Below are 12,885 nucleotides of genomic sequence, written 5' to 3'. Positions count from 1 at the left end.
AAACTTTTAACATGTCAGGATGGCCGAGTGGTCTAAGGCGCCAGACTCAAGTTCTGGTCCTCGTGAGAGGGCGTGGGTTCAAATCCCACTTCTGACAATTTCTTTTTATTTTCATTTTCATTTTCATTATTATTTTTCTTTTTGATACAGCTCCTGGATATCCAATTTAACTGGCAACTAAGTCGAGAATGAATGCAAACATAAACAAATAAAGGCTAAATAAGCAAAAAGAAACTCAAAACGGAACGATCAAGTTAAGAGAAAATATCTGTTCAGATTATTTAAGTTGACAATTACGTGGAACATTCACAACACCATCGCCTCTCCAGAAGGGTCAAAGACAAAACCAAAACAACATTACCAGACTAGCAGAAGGACATTTTAGTCGCGTAAGAGATACAGCGTATATGTCTTGTTTATTAGTGTTTAGTGTTGCAACGCAATGATGGAACGTATCATATACGGTACGTGACAAATATAAACAAAAGAGACAGTAGTAGGTACAGACGCGACAAAATATAATAATAAGGTAAATACTACATGCCGTGAAGTTTCACGATAAGATAAGATAAGATTATTCTACTGCTGTAAATATAAAGTCATTAATCACCGTAAGATATATAAGATAAGATCTAAGATAATTAATGGAGCTCAGGCCTCATTAGTTCTGAGTAACCCACTCGAATACTACTAACACTAAACGTAGCCGCCATTAAGCCTAATGATTTGGCCATTCACCCATTCCCCAGCATCGCTAGCCAGAAAGGCCACCATAGGTGCCACATCTTTCGGTTCCCCCAGTCGACCCAATGGGCTCTCCGCCACCACCGCCCTGATCCGCTCTTCCGACTTCCCGGCGTAGAACAGCGGTGTTGCAATCGGACCCGGGGCCACTCCGTTCGCGGTGATCCGGGTCCCTCTAAGCTCCTTCGCTAGTATCTTCGTCATCACCTCAATCGCGGCCTTGCTCGACGAATAACTACTGTAACCAGGCCTGAGCGAGCCCACGGTGGACGACGACATCGTTATAATTCGTCCGCCGCCATCTCGGACCAACCGCCTAGCCGCCTCCCGGCAGCATAAGAATGTTCCTTTTGCATTGACGTTAAATGTCCGTTCCCACTGCTCCAAACTAGTATCAGCTAGTGCCGGATATTCCGGGTCCTGGACGCCGGCTACCGCCACCATTATATGGATCCGTGGGCCGAAAATTAATTGGGCCTTATCGAAGAGCGACTTCACTTGGCCCGGATCGGAGACGTCCAACTCCACCGCGATGGCCCGTGGGCCTGAGTCGGCCGGCACAGCAGCATTGATAGAGGAGACAAGGTGGTCTGCGGGAGTCGGATCGCCGGCGAAGCCGATGACCACTTTAGCACCTAAGGATGCGAGATGGGTGGTGATGGCGCTTCCGATGCCGCCAGATCCGCCGGTTATGATGGCAAGCCGGTCCTTAAGTGGATGAGACCCAATTAAGTTATTCGGTCCATCCATGAACAGTTGTGGGATCTTGGAACTATCAATTGGACCTCCATTTGAGGCCTGGCTGCCGTTGGACGTAGAGTCAGAGGTGCCCATTCTAGGTAAAAGAGTCACTCCTCTCACCCCCTCCCCGCTTCTCTTGCTGATAGTATAGTAGTAGTGGTTGGAAGAGGAAGTCGACGCAGATAGAGGGAGGATATAAATTAAGATAAACTTGGCATTAATAAGATACAGCTCGTGAAAGGCGAGGGAGGACAGGACAGTCGATACTCAGAAGTAAATTATTCAAACATTTTCTAGAACCGACCGCTGCACCAGGACCAGGACCAGGCCTTACAGATTGGGACAGTTCCAAGAAACATACGCGCTCCTGCAGGCTCGCTTCCGCGAAAGATTCTTTTACACATTTACGCCACCATAGCAAACCTTGTGAATATTGTGATCGGTGGTTTTCACCTGCTCACGGCCACTCACTCACATACTCAATTGAATGAGGCTGCTTACCCGTTTCCGTTCTATAATTCTTTTTTTTTTTTTTGGTTTATCCATTGCTGCTTTCAGTAGAACATCAATCGACTCACAGAAGGGCTAAGGCACTAAATTAATGACGAGAATTCCAAGCATTTAACTTGTTCTTTACCTATCAACTTCCCTTTCTTATATATATATATATATATATAGGTAAATATACATATAGAAGACCTAAATAAGAGAACATCGACCATTTCTAAAAGCCCAAGCCCAAACTCATGCAGGTTTAAGGCCTAAACGATCAATCTGAATGATAGGAGCGAAAATCCATGCAAAGAAAAGAATTCAAAGTCTCTGAGAGACTGGGATTATAGAGCAGTATAATACTCGGTTCACTTCACAACATGCACATTCACCAAAACAGGATCGCAAAAGATATTTAAATCTCCTTCCGACCGGAAAATTATAAGAATACAAACACGACATTCTGAAAACCCACATGGCAGATAAGTTAGAGACTGCTAAAAAGTTAAAGGCTGCTTATTTGCCAGATAAGAATAAGAATAAAACCTCAACAACTGAGATCATGACACTGATTCTTAATTACTACCAACTTCAAACGGGCTAATGGCTAAAGATAGGATACAAAACAGATCAGACAAAGCATATGACCATTAGGCCAAAAAAATAAAATAGTTATCACCCAGCCATCATACATCCAAACACACCACGAGAGCATAATCAAACATATAAAGGCCAGATACGAAGACTTTTACAATTAAATTATATTTAAATTTTCAATTTTAGTATATTAAAACTCAGTATATAATGAATTACTGCGAATCAAAAAATTATATACAATTAAATTATAAAAATCCCATCAGATATGATACAAAACAAAAAACCATAAATAGGTTTTGTAATCTAGTATTAATCATGTAAAAACCACGACAAAATGACTCTTCAACTACCAGTGCAGTACTTAGTACTCACTCATTTAGTACTTGCGGATAGAATGGTAGATCTGCAGAAGAGAGATTCACTGTGAAAAGGAAAAGCTAACCCAAATGCAGATTTAAAATAGACGGATTTACAGGAAAAGATAAAGCTTCATTAGAAGGACAAGAAAAGGAACGCTAATCCAAACCAAGAACTAAAAGGTAATCGAGAACTTGTTAGTACACTCCATTACTCACTATAAACCCAAAATAATCAGAGTTCTTAAACCTAAGACTCTTAGAGAGGAAAACATTAAACCAACTTGGTATTCAATGCAATGGAAATTTAACTGGTTCCCACACTCCTCCAGTGGTTATAAAACAAGGCTTTATTGCCCAACCTCGCAGGCCCACCTGAAGCCTTCAAAACTTCAATCTTGGTTGACTATGTATATTATCTTCAACTTGCTCTTGGAACCAATGGCCCCATAGAAAATCACCAGTAAGAAATACCCAATCGCCAGAGCCAGCGAACAATAAATTGATTCGTCTAAGAGTCTTTGGCAACACCAGTAGAAACAGCATGCTTCTCATTTGCTGGTTTCGCAATCTTCACTGCATCACCAGCAACTAGGCCCTCATCATTTTCTTCAGATGGTTTCCTTTCTCCGAGACCACCATGGGCTGCCTCCTTGTTCAAAATGGAAAAAGATTCCAAAGGTTTCTGCAATCTCAGCTTCCCAACAATCCCTTCCTTATCCTTCTCCCCACCAATAGCATCAGTCCTTCCATCCCAGGCCTGCAAAATTAATGGCAGCTAAAAGATAAGATAACTTAAACTGGTAGATAATCTAACAGTAGTAGACGAGCTAAATGGATACTAATTTAAAAGTCAAAAGATACAAATTAATGAGAAGTCTAGCCTGAAGCTCTAATAACAGAAAAGGGGTTTCAGTCAAAGGTTCCACCATGCTGAAAGCTGCGAGATAGAGGATCAACATACCTGCTTCTGTTGCTGCTGCTTCGCTCTTTTTTCTTGCATCAACTTTTGGCGGTTCTCATAGAACCCAAAATCATCCAGAATGCAGGACTTGCTGACGTGATCCTTGAAAATCTTGAGCATTTCAAGACCTTGCTCAAGCTTTACCTGAAATTGATGTCAAGAAATAGTAAAATGATGCTCTAGGAAAATTAATATTCTCATATTTTCTTAAGAAAAAACCTGACCTCCTGTGTATCTCGACTGTTCGTAACTGGCTTGTTGTCATTATTTTCTAATATGATGTGCTTTAGAATGTTGTTAGGTACATCCTTGACGATGTGCCACTTAACTGGGAAGCAACCATTCCATTTATCTTGCTGCCAGTACTCAACAGTCTTGTTAAAATCAACTGGACCCACCATTTCAGCAACACCAACAAACTGGCCACTGGTGTTTACCTGAAACATTTCATATAAAGGCTCAATAAACTGGTTAAGTAATCAAATAGAAAAAGTAGAATAGGTCACAAGGCACAATCCTCGTGCTTACAGAGAAAAACAAAAACACAGGGCATCTGCTGGCTTTCTCCTGGGCTTCCTGGTATCCAGCATCCAACTTCTTGTTTCCATTAGGAGTGCTTGCCCAAACGTTATATTTGATGCTCTTATGAACATCATCCTCGCTGTACGATTTGATAACAAAAAATTTTGCTTCAGAGTACTTTTCAGGAAAGTCTGCTCGGTTGAATTGTTCCCTATCTGGTACGACACTAGGATCATCATTCCCAATTGAGGGGAGCTTCTGTCCCTTCACAGCAATTGTGACAGTAGGTCCCAGTGGTTTCTGATTTTTGAAGCAGCCAGCCCTGGGCCCTCTGTTGAGTTCGCTGAAGCCATCTTGGTTCTCATTACCAAAACCACAGAACACATTTCCTCGGCCTCTAGGCTTGTACTTGCCATCCGCAACCATCCCCCAACGGCCATTTGTTCTTGAATCATAACCATTGGATCCAAAGGCAAGACCAGTTTTCAAGGCATTCCCATGTTGACCATACAACCGGTTGTTGGGGTATATTCTATTCAGGAAGCCAGGAGTTGTTGGTCCCATCCCAGATGTAGGTCTTGGGGCATGCATGCCCTGAAAATATGCATGAAATCAAAAACTAAGGTTCCACTATGAGAACAATATATTATATCTTACTGCAAAGACCTCAGTATGGGTACAATTAATTATAGCATATGATAAAAATACTTTTTAGTATAAATCATTTTTTACTAGAGCTAGATAGAGATAAGATATACATATGATTTCCTTTTTTTAAAATTTGATTAGCCTTTGCAGAGTGGCAACACTAGGATCAAAGTACCATTAAGTATGTTGCTATTAGGAAAAAGGAAAAATCCACCAACAAAGAGGCAAGACGATATATATAACATACCATGAGGTGAGGCACTGGATGCTGATTCTGATTTCTTGCTAAAGGATAATTAGCATTATGCGAAGCTGGAGAAGACATTGAGCTAGTAGTACTAGGCCTGTGCTGGCCATTAGAGTAAAGAGGTCCATCGAACCATGGCACAGGTGATCTCATTCCATCAAAACCGAATCTAGGATCCTGGTAACCACTAGAAGGAAGCCCAGTCAGCAAAGCTCCCTTACCATATGTCCCGTTGGAGGTCACAGATCCATTTTGGTGGCTTTGCCTCAAAGGAGCTGAATTTTTATTCCCAGTTGCAGCCCCATTAGCAATTCCATTCAAGTTAGCTTTGGCTGTATCCACAGGAACAATTGGTTGATCAGCAGCAACAGATGTTGGCACTTCGCCTTGGGAAGTAGGAGTCTTCGTAGGCGCATGTGATGCATTGGTCGGTGTAGGTGGCTGGAAAAATGGAGCAGGATACTGATAATGTTGTGGCCCATACAGTTGCCCATCATGCCCAACAGTCGGAATAGGGGAACCAGGTGATGGGTATGCACCATAAGGAGCATAACCATAACCATGGTGATACATATCTCCATAAACTCCCTGCCACATAAAGCAATGATAAACTAATCAATTTGTGGAGCGCTAAAAGGCAAAAAGTGCTCTGGATGTGTGAGCCAGCTTATGTAATACATGAAAGGAAGAAATAAAATTTGAAGCACCAACATGTCAAACTCCTTTAAGACCTGTACCTCCTTATAACCAACTGATGCACAAAGTAAAAGGAACAGACACGGAAAGCTACGTAAAATAGTTTTATTTAAAAAAATTGCAAGCTAATTCTCATAATAACTGAATTACGCTGTCTAAACATCAGTTTCACAAACAAGTCTTCTGACAAATATACAGTGCACATTAAAGACCACTGATTTGAGAGAAACTTACTGGCGGCATCTCCATCCCATCAGGACTCACGTATCTAGAGTAATCGTCCCATTCATTGATAGAACCATCATAACCTGAAGACCAAAATTCCATTAGTGTCACTATTAATAGAAAAAGAAATTCCAAGGAAACCAGTTTCACAGCCAAATAAGCAAGGAAGGCTTAACTTTTATAATTGAAAACATTAACTTTTACCCATAACAAGAGCTAAAATCATAGATAGGAACTCCCAGGAAACAGTAACTCTATACTGAACTGCCTTCCTGAACCTAAAAATATGAATGGCTACAAACACACCTCCGTAGAAATAAGCTGTAGATGCATAACCATTGGGTACATAGCACATGCCCTGATCTATAAATTCTGGAAGCAGAGGTGTCAATGATCGTTCTGCTTGGTTAGACATGTTCTGCGCTTCTCCACCATTTGCAGAGGGCTACAGAACAGAATAATGAAAGGAGAAATATTAACAACACCGACCCATTTCGCTCATCGTTTGTTAAAAAAAAAAGTGGCTGCTCATAGATTGATCATAGATCGGATAAAACAACTACCTTCTTAGTAGCCTCAGCATCTTGTGCCTTGGTCTGAGAATCCAATGTCAACTTTTGCAATAAATCAGTAGCTTCTGTGACAGGTAAATTAAGGAAGCAATAAACTACAGAAAAGAAATCCTGACAAAACTAAACTAAAATAGTCAGATACTCCATGACAGATCACAGAAAGATAGAAGCAAGTGAAGGGCGAACGAAGAAACACATGATAAACCCTTTTCAAGTGCAAGAGCATAAAGATCTCTCTACTTGTTACAGGAAAAGAAGTATCAAAGACGTATCCTTTGGGGCAAAGTAAGAGCATAGAAACGCAAGCTCATAAACTAAAACAGTAAGTCAACTCGTAACTGAGTCATAAACTAAAATTAGTTCCCTCCAATTTATGATTCGTAAATCCCAAACCCATACTTCAATTAGATAAAAAAACAGTAAAAAAAAAAAAACACAGCGAGAGCTCCATACACGAAAGAGGAAAGCCAAAGCGACGTCATATAAGACTAAATCTCACGAACAGCAACTCCGATCTATGCGATAAAGCCTTAAAACCGCAACAAAGCAGATAGACGCTGAACCCACAGGCGATCCCGAAAGAAAACAGCGGAACAGAGCGATCCCGATGACAAGATCAATACGCGAGTAGAAAACCAGAAAAGGGGGCACAAAAACCCTAAACCTAAGAGGGACATGATCCAAAAGAAGGATACGGTCAGCTGCGGGAGCGACGGCCGCCATGGATCAGATCCGTAGGAGGAGGAGAAGCGCGATCTACAGGAGATTCGAATGGGATCCAAAACCCTAACCCTAACCCTAACCCCGGGGTAGAGAGAAAGGGGTAGTAGTGGAGAGAGAGAGAGAGAGAGAGAGAGAGAGAGAGAGGGAGAAACCCTAGGAGAGAGAAAGGGGTAGTAGAGTAGTGGGAGAGGGAGAGGGAGAGGGAGAGCCGCCACGGGAGTTGGGGATCAAGCGAAAGAGGGTTTTGCGCATCGTAAAGCGGTGACTCAAATAGCACCACGGCTCTGCTTCCATCACCACTGGATATTATTTTCTAATAATTCCTTTTTTATTAAAAAAAAAAAGAAAAATTTCCTCGTAATAATCTCTCAGTTAGCTTCTTGGGTTGGGCTTTTTTCTTTTCTCTCCTAACGGGCCCAGGATTTGTCACAAAATATTAGTAATAGACAATTCATATTTATATTGCTCAAACTTTTATTTCCAAATCCTATTTATTAATTCTAACCAACTTCTAGTTTAATAAAATGGGCCACAATTTATAGGGACTCGCAAGATGACACGGAAGATGATGTGATTGGGTACCCAATTCGGGATGCTAACACTATTTGAACAACTTTGTTCTTGTGGATAAAACAGCACTACTGAGGCATCCATCTCCTGCGAAAACAATCTCAAACAGCAGTTCTTTTAATGCCATTCAATTTAGATTTTCATATGCAGAGGAAATTTATTGAAGTTTTTATATTTATTTTTATTTTATTTGAAACAATAAGACATTCGAGCCTATATGTGGTCCAGGAAACGATGAAAATAGGGAAAGAATAAGTTCCAAAAATCATGCTTTCTCTTAATTTTTAATTTTTTTTTCGTTTTTCATAACCAAACCACCAACTATACCAAAGAAGAAAGGGACATAAAGGTCAGAAGAGGAATAAGAAACAGTTGTAAGTCTCCTTTTCAACCGACTGGTGAACAACATTTATTCGCAACTGATGCACTGAAAAAATTGCTTACATGTCATAAATTGCTACTTTGGGCCTCTCCTCGGATAAGAGGAACCCCGAACCCATCAAAAGATAAACTGTTATCTTCTCCGGGTCGTTATCCACATGTCCATTCGCAATTTATTTACTGTTTCGATCTCCAATTGGTACAGACTATAGACGAGACATTTGCTTGTATCTTAGCGGCGATATACTCGGATTTCTTTGCGATTTAGTTAGTTTTCTTTTCTTCTTCTTCCGATTTGTTTATGGATAAAGAGATTAAGTTCCTCTGTTGGGTTCTCTTGGCCCATGGTGCACTGTATCTCTTGAGTTCTTCTGCCATTGGAGGAGTTGGAAAAGGTTAAGGTTTTTAGAGAGATTTTTTTTTCCCATTTTTATAGCAAATTTTGGATCATGGGCATTCTCAAGTCATTCTTAACGATGCTTTTATCATGTAAATTTGGCTGCCACTTTACCTGCTTTCCAAAGTCATCAATCTGCCTCTGTCCTCTCAAGTTGGAAGATACCCAGCATTCTTATTCTAGCCCATTGAGGATTGCTCAATATATGGAGATTAAATCGCCTGGTGATAGGATTGAAAGCGATAAGAATGGATCAGTCGATGGGAATGTTGAAGTTTTGCCAAAGAGTAGCCTCAAGAGACCAACAGAGCCTGGATGCAAAGAGGTTGGGAGGAGAAGAGTGAAATGGTTGGACTTGGTTGGAAAAGAGCTTGTTGAGGTCAGAGAATTTGTACCCATGTATGTAAGTCTCATAACTTTTTAATTACTTCCTTTAGCATGAAAGGGATATCTTCTTGACTTGTTTCTTATGTTTGAATTTATTCATTCTATCGTAACTTTTTAATAGTTGCTGAGATTTTCTGCAGAACTAATTTTTGATATATTTGTAATTCTGAATCCCTACTCTTTCTTTTCATATTATCAGTAACACATATTTGGTATCTAACTGATCCATGCCCTTGGAATTACATTCATCTTTTGATTTCATCTATCTCGATTTGTAGTATGCTGGAAGCTCAAAGACCCTAAGGAGTCGGGACTATTAGGATTATGCATATATTTGGTTTGGATAAGGAATCAAAATGGTCTCAGAAGATTTCTCCAATTTGCCATTTGGTGTCAACAATATATGCTAAGGAAATATGTGGCACATTCTGTGTGAGAGATTCATATGAGATGAATTTAATATTTGCCTGGATAGGTAGACGATATTTAGCGAATTAAATTTCCCAATAGGAGCATTTGGGTCCTGGTGTTATTGCAGATAACCTCAAACAGAACAGCCCTGGTGTTTGCATGAAATTCACTAGTGAGGATCTTTGCCTCTGGTCTTGTACCTTTGACAAATGAATGGAGATCTGTATTTATCTAAATGAGTTCTGATATTAAGGACATGTAGTATAGTTAATTAAGCGAATTAAGAATGGGACATAACATTCTCTTTTTGTTAAAGCAAGCATTATTCTTCAAACTTGTGGCATCTTAGGCTAAGTCACAAGAACAATAAATGATAATCAAAGAAAATGAGGTTTCTTCCATAACATACTACAATCAGAATCACTATTTGCTAGCTGACTATTTCTATTGTTTGAAATCCCCATGCATCTTGCAACTTGTACCGTTGTACATTCACAACAGCTCGTTTGTAAAGATGCACTCTAGGTGGATTATGCTGCAAGTTCAGCAGGTAATTGGGATATGCACTGGGCATCTCTTCTGGATTTCAGTCGTTGAACTCTTTGTTTTAGAGACTTATTCATCAATATCATATCAGTATTTACCTCATGATCAAAATATTTAACTTTTAATTCTTGATGCATATTTATACATCTGACATACTGGGGGCATCTCCAAAGCAGTGAGGTGCCACTCTGTATGATGTATGTCACATACTAAAAGGATGGATTCGTCTTATAAAACAACAATACTATCATCTCAGGTCAAAATGGAAATGTCTGATGCACTTCATAACTAGAACTTGCCTATCGTCAATTCCTTATTTATGTCCAGACTTAAGATATGCATCTTGGGGACTAAATAAAATAAATAAACAAACTTATCTAAGATTGGGCCATAGTCTAGTTGAGCAGCGGATCAGCTAATGGTCCAAGGTGTGAATTCTTAAAATATAGCATGCGAGATGCTTTTTTCCATTAAACTTTAAGGAGTCATGGTTGATTTCTGACAGTAAGTTTTATTTACCTAACTGTGACCCATTTTTGTACTTGCATCAGAATTAGACTGATTTCTGCTGTCATCAATCCTTATGCGAGTTTTCTGACCGTTTTGGTTTTCAATACAGTGAGGCAGGAAAATCAAAGTGCAAAGTTGATATCAATCCATCACACATCTGCCGTATTCAATGACCCATAAGGCCATTAGCGTAGCTGTATATATACGTTCAGCAATGAGATAAGCTTCATTACTCACTGTTCTGGGAATAAAACCATATGGTCTCTTACAGGGTAGGAAAACCCTACCTGTAGTCCTAACCAGAACAACATCTAAATTCAACTATTCAAGCAGCTTCCTTCTTGTTTTTGTATATATCGTGGTTACCTTGGAGGAACGGTTCATTTTTCTTTCTTTTTACCTTTTTTTTTTTTTGGCGTCATTTGTTATTTTTTTGTACAGTGATGTTTCCCATTATAAATGATAGCATAACGCTGCTCTATTTTTCAGTAGTATCTTCTTTTCTGTTTCTTAAAAGCTATCTTAGTTTATTTTCTCAAGCAAGACAGACAATTATTAGTTTGGATTCCGAGATATGATCATAACCTGTCAGATTGTCATGGTTCGTTTGTTCTGACCATCTGATTCTTGGTAAGCAGTCCCTAATCTAGCCATCTTATCTGCGAATTCCACATGTTGTTTGGTCCTTTTCCTGAGTTCAGAAGCTGAGAGTGATGAGTAGTATATTGAACTCCCCCATTAGCTATGCTTGTTTGAAATGCTTACAGGTTATGTTTTCCTTTCAGTTTTTTTTTTTTTTTTTTCCTTTGCCAACTTCGATTTAATCCCTGGATCACAATGCTTAGATTAGATCTCATCTGATGGCATACTAGATCTGAATTCTGTGAACCCCAATTATATTGAGTATTAATTGCATCCAGCCTAGGAGGCTCTTTATGAGTCATAATGTAGCAACATAATGATGCAGTGTAATGTCTTACTGCCCCCACCCTTCTCTTTGCTGAGTTTTTCTCTGGAAGGTAATGTTGATGCTTATTCTGGGACTTGCAAATACTATGGCATACTGTTGTTGACGTTAATAGGCATAAGCCTTTGTTTCTTAGTTTAGTGGACATCATTGACTGCCTAGCTTGCATCTTAATCCTAAAATAGTCGTTCATTCCTCGGACTTGCAGGGAATGGATTGACATATATTTCTTACGGATCCTGTTAGACATTACTGTGCTCCATGATGGCGAACTATATATTCCCCTGTTAGTGTTTAAAAGAAAAGAAAAGGAGTTATTTGATGAGAGATTAAATAAAGGTTCTTCCAATGGAATGGACCCATTGATGATGGATGACCAAAAGCAAATGCGTAGTGATACTTGCTTGAAACTGTAAGCTTAGATTGGCTAATTAGCTTCACCTAATCAACACAATGCCCTCGAGAACAGCCACGTAAAATGATCTTATGTCTTCGTGATTCTTTTTTTCTTTTTTAAAGAAATGCGGTTGAATGGACGATCTTTGTTCATCAATTATAAGTGGGGAGGAAGCCAATAATACAAGTCAATTGTAAATCGTTGATATCTCCATCAAATTTTGGGGGTTAAAAAAATAATAAAAAATAAAAAAAAGGCAAACAAGATGTAGTAAGTAAGAATAATAAGGAGAGGGAGGCTTGGTCGGCAAGCATATAATAGGGAATAAGGGAGGAGGGGAGGAGGTGATGGGGGGTCCCACCTATCCCTCTCTCATATATCCAATAAATGAAAGGAGGTGGGGTCCATGGTGGAGTATAGCCAGCAAGGCGACTTCTAGAGGGCACGTGGGAACGGTGTGAGATCTGGAGGGGTGGGGAGGGGAGGTTCGTCTCCTCCCAACCAAAACGGCCGAAAGGCATATCTATCTATCCTTGTTGCTGTCTTGAGTCGTCTTCTTCTTCTTCTTCTTCTTCTTTCTCTCTCTCTCTCTCTCTCTCTCTCTCTCTCTCTCTCTTTTTTTTTCTCTCACCGCCCCCCTTCCCCCAAAAAGGATTCAAAGGCTTAAAAAGAAGCTTTTGTGGGCCCAGCCTACAACTAGAGTGATGTTGCCGTTCCCCTAAACTTTGTGGTGGGTCCGGTCCCTCTTTTGCCACCAGAATATTTGGACAAGATTAAGTTAATCCCCACATG

The 12,885-nt window shown here is 39.9% G+C and overlaps 2 protein-coding genes, 1 long non-coding RNA gene and 1 other non-coding gene across 4 annotated transcripts; 2 read left to right on the top strand and 2 right to left on the bottom strand.

Moving 5' to 3' along the window:
- The first annotated feature begins 13 nt into the window (after window positions 1–13).
- On the top strand, window positions 14–97 carry TRNAL-CAA (transfer RNA leucine (anticodon CAA)). Its single transcript has one exon. It is a non-coding gene; the product is annotated as a tRNA-Leu (tRNA).
- Window positions 98–497: 400 nt separating this feature from the next.
- Window positions 498–1,777, bottom strand: LOC140785698 (NADPH-dependent aldehyde reductase-like protein, chloroplastic). Its single transcript, XM_073133661.1, has one exon. The coding sequence runs from the start codon at window positions 1,576–1,578 to the stop codon at window positions 697–699; it is 882 nt and encodes a 293-aa protein (XP_072989762.1). The 5' UTR covers window positions 1,579–1,777; the 3' UTR covers window positions 498–696.
- Window positions 1,778–3,042: 1,265 nt separating this feature from the next.
- On the bottom strand, window positions 3,043–7,828 carry LOC140786872 (YTH domain-containing protein ECT4-like). Its single transcript, XM_073135573.1, has 9 exons — window positions 7,500–7,828; window positions 6,796–6,869; window positions 6,539–6,677; window positions 6,242–6,315; window positions 5,312–5,899; window positions 4,423–5,010; window positions 4,119–4,331; window positions 3,895–4,038; window positions 3,043–3,690 (listed from the first exon to the last, which is right to left on the bottom strand). The coding sequence occupies exons 1-9, from the start codon at window positions 7,525–7,527 to the stop codon at window positions 3,442–3,444; spliced, it is 2,097 nt and encodes a 698-aa protein (XP_072991674.1). The 5' UTR covers window positions 7,528–7,828; the 3' UTR covers window positions 3,043–3,441.
- A 691-nt stretch (window positions 7,829–8,519) lies between these two features.
- On the top strand, window positions 8,520–11,223 carry LOC140786826 (uncharacterized). Its single transcript, XR_012108706.1, has 2 exons — window positions 8,520–9,254; window positions 10,839–11,223. It is a non-coding gene; the product is annotated as an uncharacterized lncRNA (long non-coding RNA).
- The last annotated feature ends 1,662 nt before the right edge of the window (window positions 11,224–12,885 follow it).

Source organism: Typha latifolia, chromosome 4, assembly GCF_019914945.1.
Source record: "Typha latifolia isolate L0001 chromosome 4, TyphaL0001v2, whole genome shotgun sequence".
Lineage (NCBI taxonomy): Eukaryota > Viridiplantae > Streptophyta > Magnoliopsida > Poales > Typhaceae > Typha > Typha latifolia.
The sequence above is the reverse complement of the archived record's forward strand: the minus strand, read 5'-3'. Positions and strand labels throughout refer to the sequence as shown.